General features: G+C 46.6%; 1 protein-coding gene across 6 annotated transcripts in view; it reads left to right on the top strand.

Moving 5' to 3' along the window:
• CADM1 (cell adhesion molecule 1) overlaps positions 1–5,377 on the top strand; it is a 193,069-nt gene extending 187,692 nt beyond the window's left edge. For all 6 annotated transcript variants that reach the window (XM_063139183.1, XM_063139182.1, XM_063139180.1 and 3 more), the window contains 2 exons: positions 871–1,002; positions 2,271–5,377. In XM_063139183.1, the coding sequence (XP_062995253.1) occupies positions 871–1,002; positions 2,271–2,389 (251 nt within the window). In that variant the 3' untranslated portion in view covers positions 2,390–5,377. The remainder of the gene's footprint in view (positions 1–870; positions 1,003–2,270) is intronic.
• The last annotated feature ends 12,944 nt before the right edge of the window (positions 5,378–18,321 follow it).

Raw genomic sequence — 18,321 nt, 5'->3', positions numbered from 1 at the left:
GAATAATTGTTTTTTACTGTATTATAAATCTTGGTTGCCATTAGAATTGCAGTGAGGGCTGTTGTAGCTGCATTCTTAAATTAAAATTGTTTACATTGCTATACATTAATTTTACACAGCCATAGCTCATTCTGGGTTCATTTCGGAGTTTCTCCCCAGCTAAGGAAGTTATTCTTCTCTAGATGGAAGGCTTCCCATGAGGGGGAGGGAAGGCGGGAGCTGCTCATGAAAGCAAATTAATTGCATGGGAAGTTGTTAAATAAATAAAATAAAGCCGTGTGCAATGATGGCTTCCTATCTTTATTTCAGAAGGGTTTTGTGGCTGGGATTGAGCGTTTTCTTGCCCACTTGCTACATCGCAGAGCGTGGAGTGCGCAAACTTTGAAATTGTCACACTAGTCTTCATATGTCTGGTTCCTCCTTGAGGGAGCACTTTGAGGACAGCGTGCCTTTGGCCTTTCACTTGCTGTGCTGTATGTATTTGGCCAGGCAAAGAGTGGTTTCGGAAGAGCTGGGTGAGGGTAACATCATGACCTCTCAATAAAATGCTGGGGGGGTCTCTGTGGAAGGGCGTTTGGGTTTTTTGTTTGTTTTACGGATGCTGCACCCAGGCTGCCGTGTGCTTCCTTCCTGCCCGCCTGCTCGCTCCTCCTGATTTGCCCTGCTGCGTTGAGTAGCACCTCTGTTGCCGCTTCATGACAGGAGTTGACCGACGACAGGTCAGTCCAACCTGGGCCAGGCTGCCTGCTCTGTTGCCTGAACTGACTTGCCTACATCGGCCTGTTCTTGCCCCTGAGCTGGAGGGTTGTCCAGGATTGTGAGTCATGACTCACGTGGGTCGTAATACTTCCTGTTTTCTAATTATGGCAGATTCTCGAGCGGGCGAGGAAAGCGTCATCACTGCTGTGGACCATGCTGTGATCGGTGGGGTCGTGGCTGTCGTGGTCTTTGCGATGCTCTGTCTCCTTATCATTCTGGGACGATACTTTGCAAGACACAAAGGTAAATTGGAAGAAGAAGAAGAAGAACCTTTTGTCAGTAAAAGTTGGGTGGAGGCAAAAGGGGGTCACATGAACCCCCCTGCTTCTCTGCTTTGTGAGCTGTTTGCTACATATTTCCAACTGCTGTTTTCCTTTTGCCATGTTTTTTTTTTTTTAAAAAAACAAACGGGTTCTTCCAGAGTCATTCCTGCCAATCAAGAGCCACTGAGTCACCACCTCTTTTTACACCATTACATAGCTAATCAGATTTGGCTACTTGATGATAACACAAAGTCAAATGAGAGGGAGGGCAAGAATCAGTGCCCTCACTCCCTCTGGCTATATGGCGTTGTCAGGAAGCCTAACTAGATGACATCGCAAGGATGCCTACCCAGAGGAAAGGCAGCAAGTGTTTTTTTCATGCTGATGTGAACAGATATTTTTTTGCCCCTGCTTCATAGGCAACTCCCCTGAAAGTTTGCAGAAATTGGGGGATGCACGCACCCCTTCCTTAGGCTTAGCCCTGAGCAGGAGCCCTCTGCAACAAGAGTGGGGAGGCGGCTCCAGTTCTCTTCCATGTTATGCCTCTGGGCAATACATAGAATATTGATTTCTCTAATTGGAAACAAGACCTTCGCCGGGGGCTGGATGTGCAAAAGAGAAGGCCGGCCCTATTTTGCAATCTGTTTGGCAGACACACACATCTCTTAAAGGCATAAAGGGCACATTGCAATTGATTGGAGATTTGCAACCATGCAATGCGGCAACGTGAATTTGTTTTGCTTTGATTCTTGTTGGGGTTGTCGCCTTTTGTATCCTTACATTCTTTGAAGGCGGGGTAAACGAACGCGGAAGAACTATCCTTCCGCTTCACATGTTGGAGGTCCAACGCCCCATTCCTGCCATCCCCAGTTCAAAGACCCTGGAGAGTGGCCGCCAGTAAGAACAGGCAACGCCGGGCTAGTTGCCTGACCTGATATAGGGGAGATTTCCTGCAGGTGACGCTCTCGGGGTTGTCCTCCTTTATCCTGAGAGAGAGGCTGGACCAGAATCACCCAGTGAGCTTCATGGCTGAGCAGGGATTTGAACCCAGTCTGATGCTAGTAACGTCGCAGGATATTTCCCAGAGTACCTCCCCGCTCTCTGATGCTGCCACCGCCCCTGCAAATCCCGTGTGGCCTTTTGCAGGGCTGGTCACCCGCCCGGCTCCGTAACGGAAGCCTCCTTCCCTTGGTGCCGTTGCAGAGTCTGCACAGGAACTCACTGCCATCCCTGCTGCTCTCTTCCTAGGTACATATTTCACTCACGAAGCCAAAGGAGCTGACGATGCAGCTGACGCAGACACAGCTATAATCAATGCAGAGGGAGGACAGAACAACTCCGAAGAGAAGAAAGAGTACTTCATCTAGATCAGTCTTGGTTTCCACGAGGTGTCCCAGCTGCGGACGGTGACTGGCCCTGCGTAGAAGAAAAAGACAGTGATGTCGGAAGTCGCTACCAGCTTATGGCGTTTTCAATTTGTCTCTTTCTGTCTTTTTCTTTTATTTCTTTTCTCTTCCAGTGCTATTTACTTTCCTTTTTATTTTAAATGAATGGTTGACGAAGTGTGTGGGAGTCGAGGAGTCCCTATGTGAAAGTGTTCTTTGTAAAGTACACTCTGCTGTTTGACACCTCAATTTCTTTGGGTTTTTAATTCTCGGGCCAAGTCCAACTTGGATTTAGTTTAGTTCCATCATTTGCAGAAAATTCTGTGCCTTGTTTTAATTCTTGTTTCGTTTGAGGGAGGGGTGGGGGGAGGAGGGGGAGAGCATACGGTTTTATTTTTTATTTTTTTTCTTCCTAGCCTCTCTTGGAATTGCCTGCTGGGATCCCTTGAAAATAGATTTGTTTTCTTTTCTTTTAAATGTTTTATCTTCATTTTTTTTTAAATAAATAAATCCTGGGTTGTTTTTTGTTATTGTTGTTTGAAACTGTGTCATCAAAGGAGAACCAGCACACCTTAGATTTCATTGTTTGAAATTCAGTGTATTCATAATCCATTCTACTCCCTTGTCGTGAAAGCTTGGAAGAACAAACTTTTTAGGAGAATGGTTTGCAGCTGCCCAGGTTTCCAATGCAGCGAAGACTAGGAAATAGGCTGAGACTTTGAAACCATGTCCTGCTTTTCATTGAGACACGGAAGCGTGCCGAGTGATCCGCGCCCCAAGCGCACCCCCAGGAGAGCCGTGGCTGCTTTTGTTTGGTGTCTTTCTAGACCCCTCTGCGCCGGGCGCCTCATTCTGCCTGGGCAGGAGCTGGGCATCGAACGCATCGCCCTGGTTCTTGCCCGAAACAGCCACGACAGATGAGGGCCTGCTCCTTTCGCGCAAGTAGGCAAATTTGGGTTGTCACAGGAGGGAACGTGGGGAGGGAGGGAAGAGGAAGTTCTGCTCTAATTATTTCTGTTCCAAACGATCCCATCAACTGCTCCCAATTGGCCTCACATCGCGGTAATTTGCTGGAAACAGAAAAAAATCTTTGTGATGTGAAAGGAATGTGAATCGGCCGCCATTTCCCCCCCCCCCTTATTAGTAGTAGTATTTCTGTCTTGGTTTATCCCTTCTTTTCTTTTGTACTTTGTTAAAGAGGGCACAGAGAGTGGCACTATGATTGCAGCCTGCAAGTACTGTACATTACAGATATTTGTCATGCTGAGGTATCCAAGCAGAGACTGTGTGAAACTTTTCATTCCTTCGGATTTGACTTGACAAAAGGCAGGAGGGGAGAGAAGGAAAGTGGGGGCTTGTTTCTGTGCTGGACTGCCCTGCTTCTCTGTTCCGGAAAGGTCAGAGCAGAGGTGGAAAAATCAGCGTGGCGGTTTCTCGGTTCCTTAATCCAAACTCTGAATGCCGAGAGTGTTTGTGGTTGTTTGGTTTTGCTGTACTTCCCTTTTTCCCTGGCTTCCCCCCCCTTCTGAACAGTCCTTGGCCCTCCTTCCTCAGCCCTAGGAGTCACCTGCCAATAAATTACTGAACCTTGCATGATGGTAGCCATGGTGCAGTGATAACTAAAAATAAGTTTACTTTATGAATGTTGGAAAACTGAAGCCTTAGCAGAAAGTGAGCCCAAATCCGGGTGCCCCGTCTGCCATTTCCTTTACCCTCCTGGGGAGGGAATCTTGGACATCCCCCTCTTTAAGGGTGCATGAGGGAGTGGAGAAGTTGGGCCCTTTCTAAAGGATTTTAAAAGGAGGAGGACGCATCCTGTGAACTGGAATTACGAGAAGGCTCCAGAAGTTGGGCTGACTCACAGGAAAGCACGGAATTCAGAATTTTAGATGAGGAATTTTGGGGGCTGTCGTGTTACTTACTTGCAAAGATTTATTGGTGTGGGGAGGGGAATATCATCTCTTAAATGTCAACTTCTTGTTCGTTTGTTTTTAAAAAATATATTTATTTTTTAAATTATTGGCAGAACCACTTGGATGCTACTTTTCAGTGACAGATCTGGCTTGCAAAGCGATATACATTTTTGTACAGTATTTCCCTTTTTCTCCTTTCACAACCATGAAAATGCAGTTGACCTTTTCCTGCTCCAGCAAAGTTTTGTAACACCCAACTCTTGTTTCTCAGCCTTCTGGCCCACTTGAGGCAACAGACCAACCACACCTGACGGGCAAAGACCGCTCTGAAATAGCGTGGGGAGAGGTGGGGCGGGGGGGGGGCTTTTTCTACACATCGGTCACAGAACTGGCATCCTGTTTCCTGAGCAGCTCATCTTTGTTTTGAAAAGTGTACAGTAGTGCCGTGTTCCCGATGTAACTTTGACTTAATAATGTTGACATGTCTCAGGTTCATGTGTTTTGATTGGTGTTTTCCGTCTCAGGTAGATTGCAAATTTTTTGGCCCCACACGTTGGAAGAGATCACAACGAGCAACCACAACAGGAAATTATGGGTTTTAGTTGTATACCAAGTTTAAAGGATTATTTTTTTGTTTCTGCAAGTATACAGTGCACTGTTTGAAATGTATTGTTAGGTATTGATTTGTACAGGTTTAGATTACAAGGGTTTTGTTAAGAGTGGAGAAAGAACAAACTTGTTTCTTGGGGTTTTGTGGTTTGGATCTTTTTTTCTTTTAACAACAAGAAAGGAACGTTGACCAGAAAAGCAAAGGATGCCGCATAATTGATGCCAAATAAGCTTGTTCTTTACTCACCCTCGGACCTTTTTTACTTTCGCCCCCTTAGGCCGATTCTGTTTAAGGTGTCCATGGACGACGTTGCAGTGTAAGAAAACGCATATCCATATCTTCCCATTCACATTTTGTATTCGTTCATGTATACCATTTTTACAAAGAAAAAGAAGTACTATAAAGTATCTGTCTTCTTAATAAAAACAAATTAATGTTACAAAACTACTTTTCAGTGTCCCTTTGCGCTCTTTTGCTGTGAGGCCTTTGAGGAACGGATCTTAGCCGAGAGGCAGGCTGCAGTGCGTCACCTTTGTCTCCTGGAGATGGGCGTCCCCCAAGAAGCCTGAGGCCTATATTCTGAGGCCTGAGAGAGCACCGCTTGCGTGGACCGACAGCTCCCTCCCAAACTCACATGGCTTCTGGCTGTCTCAAGCGAGCTGTGCTGGTAGCAGGTGCTTGCATGAGGCCCACCACGGCCAGACGTAGCTTCCTTGTCTTGTAGGCCCATAAGGCAATGCCGAAAGCTGCACACAGACTGCCCGTTGCAGTCAGCAGGGCTTTCGTAGATTAAACATGCCTGAGACCTGGGCATTGGCGGGAGCGCCACTGTCTGGAACACCGAGATCGGAGCGGCGGCGGTTTATGTACTTCCTTCCTAGCCTGCACACGAACCCGGAATGTCTTCTTTTCTTGCCTTCCTATTTCCAGCAATTGCTTCAGGGCGATCTACGGGGCGCTCCCCACCTATGGCCGAATGGGGCGCTTGTCCCACAGGGCTGCTTGTCCCCTGGCCCAGTTCTAGCGCTCAAGCCAATGTGAATACTCCGGCTGGAAGGGAAATGTCTCTCAATTCTGGGCTTGCCGAATGGTGTTTGCTCTTCCTTGCTTGAGTGCGTAGTATTCTTAAAGCTTCTGCTCCTACTAAATTATTTGTGAAGTAATGCTCTGCAATGTAGCTGTTAGGGGAGATTTCCCCCTGAAGCCCCAGTGGTTCTCTTGCCTTATTTGGAAAGAAGATAAAAGGAAGCTTGTTTCCTCAAGGGCAGGCAATAGAGTTATTAGTTTTTTCACTGTTGTTTTTGGCTGATGACATTTCCCAGTACATTGGCGGTGGGGGGGGGGGGCTAAGGTGATGCGTGGGCTCTTAATTGGTGCCATTGTTCACCGTCCTGTGGAAGCCACGCTCGGTAGAAGAGGTTCATTCCTTGGAGAAGTCTTGCACTGATGCTCTGCTCTGGAACACTACAACCACAGGTTGCCCTTCTCAACAGCCTTGCTTTTAAAAAAACAATCCTCATCATTCCTTTTAGTGTCAAGATGCAAGCCAAAGAGGAGGGGGACCAGGAATTCACCCCCAGCTCTGATCTCCTGACCTGGAAGCTTCTTGGGATGTTCCGTGTCTCTCCCGCTTCTCATTGCCTGCAGCCTCTACAAAAGCAGGCAGGAAAAAACAGCTGGCTGGCAAGTTTATTTTATCCAAGGCACCTTGACCAGGCTTCTCTGAAACAGGTTGACGGCTGCTTTTGGACCTTCCTTCCTGCTAAGCCGGTTCCCGCAGTGTGTCAATCCCCGGAGCCCACCGCCAGCCCTAGCTTCTCGTTCCCACGCCTCCATCTTTTCCCCCTGCATATACTGGAGCATAAGGGGCGAGTCGGGTGGGGGTTCTTGGGTCAACTCTTGTCTTTCTTCTGGCCTGGGTCTGATTGAAACCTCGGGCAGATGCTGCTCAGCCGATCTCCCCAGACCACTCCTACAGAAATGGCTCCTGCTCTGGTGAACCCTACCACTGCAGCAGCGGTGGCTGTGTTTGAGGACGTTCCACGTAAGATCGGCCCTCCTGGGCCCCTCCACCCCATCTCTGCTAGAGACCAGAACAAATTCCTCAAAGTAGTGTACTCTATAAAGCAAACTCTCGCATTGCCCGTGTCAAAAGGCAAAGGTCATTTGGGCAAACTGAGGCAGCCTTTATGGTTTGAGCCCCAAGAGTTTGATTCCTGCCTGCAACTGATCACTCTTCCACAAAGCCACAGAGCAGTTGCTTTCCCCCGGTTTCAGCTGAACAGAACTCCGTAGATTTTGAAAAAGCTTCCCAGGTTTTCAATCAACAGAAATGGAATGGTGAAAATAAGACCGGTGTGGTTGTCTGAGGAGCCATGATGATTTTCCTGATCAGAGCAGCCTAGTTCAGTGCCACAATGCCGCCTCTCTGAAAGCACTCCATGGTGCTCACCGCTCCGTTTGTTTGGGAAATGTATTGACTGAAGGACATAGATGTGAATGGGGAGGAAAAACAACAGAACGTATTCATCTACTGCAGTGTGTGTCCTTGGGTTTCCTCTAGCCGTTCCCCAGAGAATACCTGGCAGTCGTAGTTACAAGCCTCATGGAGAAACACCTTGGACTGATGGAAGGTTGTGAATTGTGTCCTGCTTTCTGATCCAAGTGAAGCTCCTGCTGAGATAGCGTTGGATGAATTGGCTTTGGATTCAGCTTCCACTTAGACTAGAGTATCTACCAAAAGTTTCTTTGGCCAAGTCAAAAGTTGGAAATGAGTGTGGCCAGATGAAATGAGCTAAATGATGATGAAGGAAGACCACAGCACTTACACCATTCAAGAACTGGCCTGCATCAGAATGATATCAGGGTGTGGAACCAATAATAATAATAATAATAATAATAATAATAATAATAATAATAATAATAATAATAATTAATAAATCCACAGTTATGCTAATCATGAACCAGAATTATTTTGATAGCCTGTGGTTTTACATTGGCTTAGCTCTGAAAGCAGAATTCACCCCATTTCTGAACCTAATCCTTAAAGCCGTGCAGAATCGGCACTGGGGAAAACAAGAGCATTAACTGTGGGGGGGTGAGTGGGGTGGGGTGGGGGTGGGAATCGAAAGCCTGCTGCTCCTTTCTAGAACTTGCCTGCCTCCTCCTTAACATGCACGGCGCCTCGTTGCCTCATATTCCCAACCTGATAGCCTTAAATCTTCCTTAAGTGATATCTTCTCAGGTTAATTAATCTCCAGGCTTAAACTTGCTGTGAACAGCAGGCAGTCCGTCCTGAAGTCAGCAATGTTACGATTGCATCTCCTAATACTGTTTATCCTGCATTAGTGTTTACTTAAGGAGAAAATTGATCTGTAATTGATATTTCAATCTTCCAGAGCTGATGTTGGGAGAGACTTAAAAGGCAGCCTTTAGCAGCAGACAAAATATTCAAATCCAGGAACTGGGCATCGAATTTCTGCATGTGCACCCTCCCCTCACTACACGTGCCACACACAAGGACCCCAAACTCAACTTTGGGGTGAAGGTTTGTTTCGTTTTGGTTTTGTGTGTTATTAGTAAGGGTTTAGACACATCCATAGAGGAGGGGGGAGTGCTATCAATGGCTATCGATCAAGATGCCAATATATGAGCCCCTGTGTTCAGAGACGAGCATGCCACTGAATACCAGTGGCTGTGGAAAGGGCTCCTGCCCTTGTGTTCCGCTTGTGGGTTTCCCAAGTGCATTTGGTGAGCCACTCGGAGAAGGAAGTGGCTGAACTGAATGGGTCTTTTCCTCTGGTCCAGCAAGACTTAATGTTACGCGTGCCACGGCTTTTCCCACTCTTACCATGGCTTCTTTTCTTTCCTTATTTTGAGCCTGCAAGACCAAATATCCTAATTCAGAATGGTCTTTTTGCTTCAGCAGGCTGCAAAGGAAACTTTCCCCAACAAATAACTCTCCATTTGTTCTGATGTGATACTTCTAGAGACCTTTTTCCTTCAGAGCCTGCCTCTCTGGAAATCAAGGTCTGGGGAAGCTTCAGGATTGCTTGGAAAAGTCATTTTGTGTCTGATTAACTGATGAGGACTACAGAAATAAATGTTTTGAATGGTACAATTGGGGACCGTGCACTTTTGGGAAATGGATGAAGGAAAACGTTGGCAAAACTAGGGGTGGGGCCAGGAGTGAGGAAAGTGTGTCTCTAAATTGAGAAGGAAACATGGAAAACTAAATGGCCAGGCTTTACAGGGCTCAAGAATGCTGTGGTCTCCCCTGGCCCATAAGCAGACACTCTGGGCGGGGTCAATGAGTGGAAGTATCCCTTGAGTCTAGATGTGGGGTGGGCATTTTCCAGCCCAGGATTTTGCTGACGTTGGGAGCTGGAGCTTGTAAATGTCGTAGGCAGAGAGAAGGTCCTGCTCTGTGAAAGAAGAACAGGGAGCCCACTTCTTTAGCCCAGCAGGGCTCCAGGTGGCCGCGTGGCTGCTAGTCACGAGAACAGCCCAGCTCTGTTCTCTTGCGCTTCTGGCTGCATCACGTAATCCTGCAACATAAAAGGTGGATTCAAATAGGAGACGGGTGATGGAGGGAACCATGGAGGTATTTCTGGGATAAAATAGACAACTTCCAAATCCTTGCGCACCAAATATGTAACAATAAAACAGGTTGAGAAAATTAGCTGGATCAGAGTTCCCCCTCATCTGGAAGTTTCACAGTTTGGCAGATCTGCTGTGTGGAGAATCTTCCACTCCCTGAAACCACAAAGAGCCCAAGTGTGTTGCGTTGATACTATTCAAATCTGGACCATGTTCTTTGGCAGAGCTATGCAGTAGTATTTTTACTCTGAGCATAGATTCCTAGAAATATCTGAAGTTTATGTGGCTGCCAGAATAGAACAAACAAAACCCTAATCTGCCTGCAATGTATCTTCTTTGGATGATGTCCAGCAGGGCTATATAATTCCATTAAAGCATCCCCACAGATTGCAAAAGAATCTCACATACATTATTATTATTATTATTTATTTATATAGCACCATCAATGTACATGGTGCTGTACATACATGAGTGCATGTGTGCACACACACACACATGCGCGCGCACACACACACACACACACACACAGAAAGAATGAATCTCCTCCTTGGAAGATTCCATTCTTTTGCATTTAGAAAGCTATTGTCAAAGAAGATTAAATCAGTGATTTACTTAGTGAGGGTCTTGTGAGACCCTGGTAGCTGCCTGACGGTGCTGCCCGTTGATGCCGGCCCTGGCTCTCTGGTGGCATGTTTAACAGGACAGGTTGAGGCAGAACCTGGGAGAACGAATCAGCCATGGATAATATCGGTGGCACACTCTACTCTGGAGCTTCCCTGGTTTCTGAATCGGGCATCCCATGATATTTTGTGAAGTTTTGGTTTTCTAGGGGTGCCCTTTATTAGACCAGCCATGATGGCGATGGGGTTGATCTGCCTCCCATGTGCTGTAGGGCAGATGAGAATGTGGACTGCAGGTGGGTGTGACGGTGGCGTCTGCACAAAGAGGAGGATTTGTCGCAAGAGCAGAGTTGGCACAGGGCTATCCCAGGCAATGCCATTCCTGCCACTGAGAGGAAAAAGATTTCTCCTTCTCATTGTGGTTGAGTTAGCAGACAAATGTGCCCTGAGGGATCTCTATCTGCCTTGGCCGGTGCTGTGCATGCCCTCCATTTTGATAGAACTGGCAACAGTTTGAAACTGGCCTGCCTCTCCTTCCAATGCAATCTCGCCGTGGGCACTTTCTGAGTAAACAGCTTGCGCCTTTGTGAGTCTCATTGTGCCTTACACAATGGCTCCAGTGTGTGTGCTGTACTGTGGAGGTGGCTGCTTTCTGTTTTCTGCTGCTCCCCCCCCACCACCACCACCCACAATCACACCCCGCCCCTCCGCCAAGCTTTGCTCGCCTAGTGGAGCCTGCATCAACCGGCAAGGGCTTTGAGCTGTGATTAGTACGGCAGCCTTTCTTCCGCACCCTTGTCCTGCTGCTTTTAAGCCACAGATATTTTCATAATTCGGAGCTCCCAGAGGCAAGTGAATGCAACGGCCGATCCCAAACAAATAGCAAGCCAGGCATCTAAACACATAACAACTTCCTGTCCTTACACCGCTTCTCACTTTCCACAGCCCTCCTGCTCAGAGCTGGATTTGACGTGTTAACCGCCCCACTAAGCATCCGCTAGTTAGCGTTAAGAATTCTGTTTATGGACTTGTGCTGCTCACTCACACCATAGCACCCCCCCTTCGCCTTTGCCAATCTTTCTTGCTAAGGATACATTTCAGGCTGGCTTACCTTTCTGGAACTGCTGAGCCCTGTGTCGTGGCCAGGATATTGAGGGTGGCTTCCCAAATGAAGACCTCTTCTCGTTTCATCCTGCAAACGCCGTCTGTTTCGTGCTGTTTGGAGGGAAACCCCCACGTGCTTTGCCACAATGATGATTGTATGGGCCATTTTGGCCAAAAGGATGCTATGTAAAAGCCTTGATGAAAAGTCCAACAACGCCATTTTGAAATACCAGTGCTGTTTAAGATGAGTTGCGTTTGTGAGAGGTTTCCCCCCCATGAAACCCAAATGTTGGAAGGAAGTATTTGGAACGATCTCACAGTAAAATATGTGCTAATTGTGTGGTTTGAGGGGGGGGGAGCACACTGTGCAACACTTGTAAATCTGTATACATGCTCACCATCCAATTACAATGAGTCAATCACATGTAATGGTAAAATTCATAGATGAGAGTTGATGTAAGTCTTTCAGACGTTGTTTTCACTGAGCAACGCGACTTCAGAAAATTGGTAGCATTAGAGAGGGTTAATTAAAGGTTGCCAAACACACCCTAATTCTCAAAGGAACAATCTGCCCGCAAAGGTTATGTACTTTTTTTTTATCATCAGGACAATGCAAAACAATGCATTTTGCCATATAAACTTGATTGCAAAGAGCATTGCTGTGGTGGCTTTTAGGTGGAGAAGAGACTTGAAAGCCTTTTGAAATGAATATGCAGACCCAGCCCTGAAAGAGAAATAGTGGGTGTAGACCTGGCACCATCCTTAAGTGGTTGACCTCCAAGCCCCGTTCTGATACTGATGATTGCACGCACCCCCCTCCCCAGGCCTACTGCATGGAAGGATACCGCTAGGTCTCATTAAGCGGAAGCATATGATCTTTGATTTAAAATGCATTGTTTGCAGTAAGTTGAGCACTTCTAAAAGAATAAGTAATTTGCTCCTAATTGCGCAATTATTTTATTATGCTAGTAATAGAATCCATGGAATCTTAACCGCGTCTAGTGAGGAATTACTTTAATTTACTAAATGATTTTGCCTCGCATAATTACTGCCTTGACTTTTCTGCAAACTTGATATTGCTAAAAGTCAAGGCTCCCATCTCTGGTGCCACGTGAAGTAATTGTGCAATTAGTGATAAATGTTGCTTTGACTTGTGGCATGTTTAAAAAAAAAGGAAAGGAAAGGAAAAGGCAGGCCATAATTTTTAATGTGCGAGTCAGATATGTCATTGAAAGAAATCAGGAATGAACGCCACTTCTAAAGCGCTGATCTGAGATAACTCGTCAAGTTATCAAGGAGAAGGCCTGACAGCAGACTAATAGGTTTTTCTGATGCTCCTGTTACAATTCCCAACTATTGGCTTGAGGTGCTACAGAAGACGGCCCTATCCTGCCCCATCGTGTATCGATCCAGTTCTACCTGGGACTCTCTCTCCCCTTCGCCAACACACACACTGCGCTGACTGGGTTTTGGGTAGCATTTACTCCAAGAGAAAAACCAAAACAGAGCTGTGGGAGTTGCTGTCCTGTAGCAACAGGCTGGGTTCCTCCTCTGTCCAGCCTAGCATCCATCCTCTTCACAAGGGCTGCCTGTTCATCCTCTATAGAGTCCAGGTTTGGGGGGGGGAGTTGACGCCTGTGGCTCTCCAGATGTAGTTGGAGATGCCAAGTTGGCATGACCATCGACCATACCAGCTTGGGCTGATATATCAACGACAATACTTGGCTCAGCAATACTGCAAACGAGAAGGATCTTGGAGTTGTTGTAGATCACAAGTTAAATATGAGCCAACAGTGCAATATGGCTGCAAGAAAGGCAAATGCTACTTTGGGCTGCATTAATAGAAGTATCGCTTCCAAATCGTGTGAGGTACTGGTTGCTCTCTTTTCGGCCCTGGTTAGGCCTCATCTAGAGTATTGCGCCCAGTTCTGGGCTCCACAATTCAAGAAGGATGCAGACAAGCTGGAGCATGTTCAGAGGAGGGCAACCAGGATGATCAGGGGTCTGGAAACAATGCCCTATGAAGAGAGACTGAAAACTGGGCATGTTTAGCCTGGAGAAGAGAAGATTGAGGGGAGACATGAGAGCACTCTTCAAATACTCGAAAGGTTGTCACACAGAGGAGGGCCAGGATCTCTTCTCGATCCTCCCAGAGTGCAGGACACAGAATAATGGGCTCAAGTTAAAGGAAGCCAGATTCCAGCTGGACATCAGGAAAAACTTCCTGACTGTTAGAGCAGTACGACAATGGAATCAGTTACCTAGGGAGGTTGTGGTGTCTCCCACACTAGAGACCTTCAAGAGGCAGCTGGACCACCATCTGTCAGGGATGCTTTAGGGTGGATTCCTGCTTTGAGCAGGGAGTTGGACTTGATGGCCTTGTAGGCCCCTTCCAACTCTATTCTATGATTCTATGACAGGTTCCCAACTGTTGCTTCCAGAGTCTTGTCTAATGAGCTTAGAGGCCTCCGTTTCTGAAGCCTTCAAAAGCAAACCTTGCAACACAAGGTCCTTCCTTTACATCACACAACGTTTGCAAAGTCAGCAATCCCAACCGTGGAATTGCAGAGCAGGAGCAAGGAATCATGGCCAGGTCCACACTTTCCCTGGAGATGCCAGGCAGCTACCCATGGTGAGGGTTATATTGCAAATTGAGGCCACCCAAGATTTGAAAAAAGGTTGCTGTGTCACTTTTTAAGAAGGAGCCGTGTGCTCCATATGCCCCAAAGAAAATCTGAATCAAAGCAACCCAAATTACATACTAGGAAACACCAGGTTCTGTAACCTGGGTAAATTATGGGCACTTCCGTCATGGGCACTGAGCTTCGCCCCCCCCCAATCTCTCCACCCCATTCTGACATTTCACTATCGCACACTTGCAGCTGTGTTCAGTGCATGGCGTGTCAAGTTGCTCAGTTCAGTTCTGCAGTCAGAAGCAAAGCACGCACTGCCCATATACACCCAAGCCTATATTTTGAGCCTTAAGGACTAGAAGTTCACCTTTTAAAAAGAACTCCATGCTTGCATTGTGTGATTGCAGGAACTCCAACCTCTGGGCCAAACTGAATGATAAGCTAAATGCATGATCTTACTGAGCATCTTTTTTAAAAAAAATTAATAGTAGCTGATCCAGGTTAAGACTGCAGTGTTGGGGAATGGTTTAACCCCTGCAGCATTTTCCTGATTAAATCTCCCAGCTGCAATTGACTGGGAAATGGGAGTAATCAGGTGCAAGGCTCGAAATTTTTGGATGCATTAAATGGTTTCTGTTTATTTATAGCATCTCTATCCTGTCTTATTACCAGGGCCTCAAGGTGGTTTGCAATAATAAATTTATTTATTTATTTATTTATTCATTTATTACATTTTTATACTGCCCAATAGCTGAAGCTCTCTGGGCGGTTCACAAGAATTAAAACCATGAAAAGCATAATAAAACAACCAACAGTCTAAAAACACAAATACAAAATGCAATATCAGAAGCACGACCAGGATAAAACCACGCAGCAGAAATTGATATAGATTAAAATTAAGAGAATAGAAAACAAGAGCGTCCGTAAAAGCAACAAAGCAGCAGCTAAAGGAAGGGGGGGGGACGACAGCCAGACAACAAAAAACCAAAATGAAGTACGGACAAGTAGTAAATGGACATTGAAAGGTTCCAAGGCATTAAAAGTCCATTCAAGGCATAAGAGAGCAGGGCCTAAAACGTAGGGCTGTGCACCAGCCCCCTGAACTGCTTCGAGGCCCGATACGGAACTTTTGGATCGGGCCCAAACCAGTTCACGCCAATCCAACCCTCCTCCGACCCGCTCCAGATCAGATCCCGGAGCAAGATCCGAAGGGTCAGATTGTGATTTGCCCGCCATTTTGCCCCCCTTCCCCACTTACTTGCCTCCACAGCGGACGGCAGGTAAGTGGGGAAGGGGGGACAAAATAGGGGGCAAATAAGGCCCCCTCCCCCTCCCTGGCTCCACCGTCCGCCGCCGCATGGACCACAGCAGTGGTGGGTGCCAGAGCCGGGTAAGGCCCCCCTATCCCCCACCACTTACCTGCTTCCGTCGCGGTCCGGCGGCAGCTTCAACTGAGGCCCAGGCCTCAAAGTGGAAGAGCAGGCCGCGGCCGTGGCCGTGGCCTGGTCTTCCGGTTTGAGGCCTGGCCTCAGTTGAAGCAGCTGCCAGACCGCGACAGAGGCAGGTAAGACCCCCTCTCCCCCTGCCCCCTTACCTGGCTCTGCCACCGTTGCCGCACGGACTGCGCCACCATCAGGCAAGCCCTCCTCCCCCCACACTTACCTTTTTTTTGGAGTTCCAGATCGAGGCGAAGGATCCGCGTTGTCTTGATCCGCTTTGTCTCGATCTGCAGCTCCCCTGATCCGTCTCCGCCTTTGTCAGAGGCAAATCAGGCTGCTCTGCTATCGCTTCTATGAACCAAAGTGAAGCGGAGCACAGCCCTACTAAAAAGCACCAGGAGGGCAAACCTACCTAGGGAAGAAGTGCCATCAGGTGGGTTTCCACCCTGAAAAGGACCCCCTCTAGCCCCCATCCGCCTCCCTCTGTGCACCTGAAAGAGGACGTTGGTGCCCATGAAAGCGCTCTCCTATGAGCACACTTTGGCTAACTGGGCAGAATTTTACCCACCCTGAACGTGGGAATGAAATTCCACTCCACCTGATGAGGAGGTGGTGAAAGGCTATCATCAATCTACTGGCCCCTTGCAAGATCATGAGAATGGGGACTAAATGTTGGAGAACACAACTGGGGCTGGGGGGTGGGGTTTGATATTTTTCCTGGGTCAAGTTAAGCAATCACATTTCTACAATTTGTGGATGCATCTCTCTCTGCTGACGCCCCCACCCCCTGCTCCCGCCCATTCCATTTATGTGATCAAAAGGGTTTATGCAAGGGCCCGGTGCCTACAAAGGATGTAAATTGCTTCCTTTCCCTTGATATGGAAGCAATCAGTTAAAAGCCTATGAAATAAATAAAATGGGTCATCCCAGAGGCCACCATTTCTGCCCCCAACCCCCTGCTCCTAGCTGCAGATTTCAGTAAGGTTTTCTTCGGTGCCAAGCCTGGCTTTTGCCAGGAGGATGCCTGGATGTTTCCACATCTGTCTGTGCAGTTGGACTTCAAGGCCTCCTTCCTTTCACCCCTACTGTGGTGCTAAGAGCTACTCTTCCTTTGCTTGGGGAGTTCACGTTGGGCTTTTGCTCATGAAACTTTATGGCGGAAACATTTAAGGAGAGATTTTGTTTTAGAATTGCTCAATAACACCCCACAACAATTCTTAAGGGTTGGACTTATTCCTGTTGGCGTTCAAGGTGTTTCCCAGTTCTGGCCTGCCCCCCCCCCCATTGTCCAACTATATCTTCAGACTCTTGAGGTCCACATTCTTCTCTGCCACGACTCCAGTTGTCCTGGACATGAGAAGGTGGTTCTTTCTTTCTTTCTTCCTTCCTCCACTGGATCTTTCCAGCTCCAGTTTGCCTACCATTGGGCAGGAGAGATGTACTTCTGCAGCAGGAAAGGAGAGGTGCTCCCGGTCACCATGGGAGCAGGTAGTGGTGCACGGGACCTGCGTGCAATATTTATGGAGGAGCAGCTCCACACGACTTGTGCTTTTGACTTCAGGAGTGAGCTAAGCAATTCAATGTAGTGCGTCCAACACGATTGTAAGTGTGTGCTATTTCCAATTTACTAACAGTTAAGAAAAGAATTACTTCTCTTACACATGTTATGGTCTCCTAATCTACTTCTAATGAAACTTCCACTTTCGGGAGGTTGAATCTCAGCCAAAAAGAAAAGAAAGAAAAGAAAGAAAGAAAAGATATGGGGAGATAAATGCTTCTAATCTTTGAAGCCTTTCATTAATATTTTAATATCTGACAAATTTTAGAGCTTGAGAGCACCTTTGTCTCTGTAAAAAGCCAAAAAAAGAAAAGAAAAAAAAGCAGCTAGTAAGGTTTCAGTCTTCTGCACACGTTTCTGGGAGCAAGCCCCATTAAACACAGTGGACTTAGTGCTGTATAAACACTCCATGTGGTCACCCTGTACGAGAATTATTCTGTGTCAAAGTAGTTTCATTTGACAGATTTTCAGCTGAATTTGAAACAAATTTCCTCAGATTCAGCCACCTGCTTGTTTTTCCTCTAAAGATGCAATATCTCCTTCACCTCATCCTGCCTCCCATCATGTACTAGTGATTTTGTGGTCCACGAATAATAGCCCCACAGAAAGTAAGAGAGGGAATACAGTAAAAAAAAAAATTAAAAAAGGAGACCTCAGAGGTGCACTGAAAATGACCTATATTGGCTCAACTTTTTTCAAGCATTGCAACTCTTCATCCGAAGTGAGGGCTGTCAATATTTATTTGTTGTTTTATACTGTATGTTTTTATCTGAACGCCGCTCTGAGATCTTAATGATATAGGGCGGGATATAAATGTTTTTTAAATAAATAAATAAGTTCAAAGGGAAACTAAAACTACACTCTCTCACAGTCCAGTTTCTGAAGCCGCCTTTGGCTTTGAATGGCATCAAGTGATTTTTATTAAAATAGATTAAAAATTTAAATTGTAATAGTTGGTTCATTAATTCATTATATGAGTTATATATTAAAATATAATTTGCCCACGTGATCACCCACCATGTATTGACGGGGATCACACATCAGAGGGTAAGGGCCCGATCCAGTTTCTATCTGTCTATAGAGTCTGGGAGGAGTAGACCTAAGTCCTCTTCATTGTGACATTTTGTACACTGGAACTCCTTCCCAAAGGAGGTCTTCCTAAAACCCTTCATGATGGTCACACACACACACACACACACGTTCATTTTGAAAGCAACGCTAGAAGAATTTTTATTTTTGTAAAACTAAACTTAGATGGTTTTAGCTCTAGTATCAACTATACCTTACCGCTATAAATACGAATCCCACCAAAAGTCTCGACGTCCAGCACAGATCCTCTTGTATGGCAAATTGCACAATTATCTCTGGAATCTAGCCCTGAGGCTGTGTTCCAGGACGATGCTTGCTTGTGTTTTGTTAAGTGTAATTATGATATCCT

Source organism: Elgaria multicarinata, chromosome 12, assembly GCF_023053635.1.
Source record: "Elgaria multicarinata webbii isolate HBS135686 ecotype San Diego chromosome 12, rElgMul1.1.pri, whole genome shotgun sequence".
Classification (NCBI taxonomy): domain Eukaryota; kingdom Metazoa; phylum Chordata; class Lepidosauria; order Squamata; family Anguidae; genus Elgaria; species Elgaria multicarinata.
Note: the sequence above shows the minus strand (reverse complement) of the source record. Positions and strands in the feature narration are given on the sequence as shown.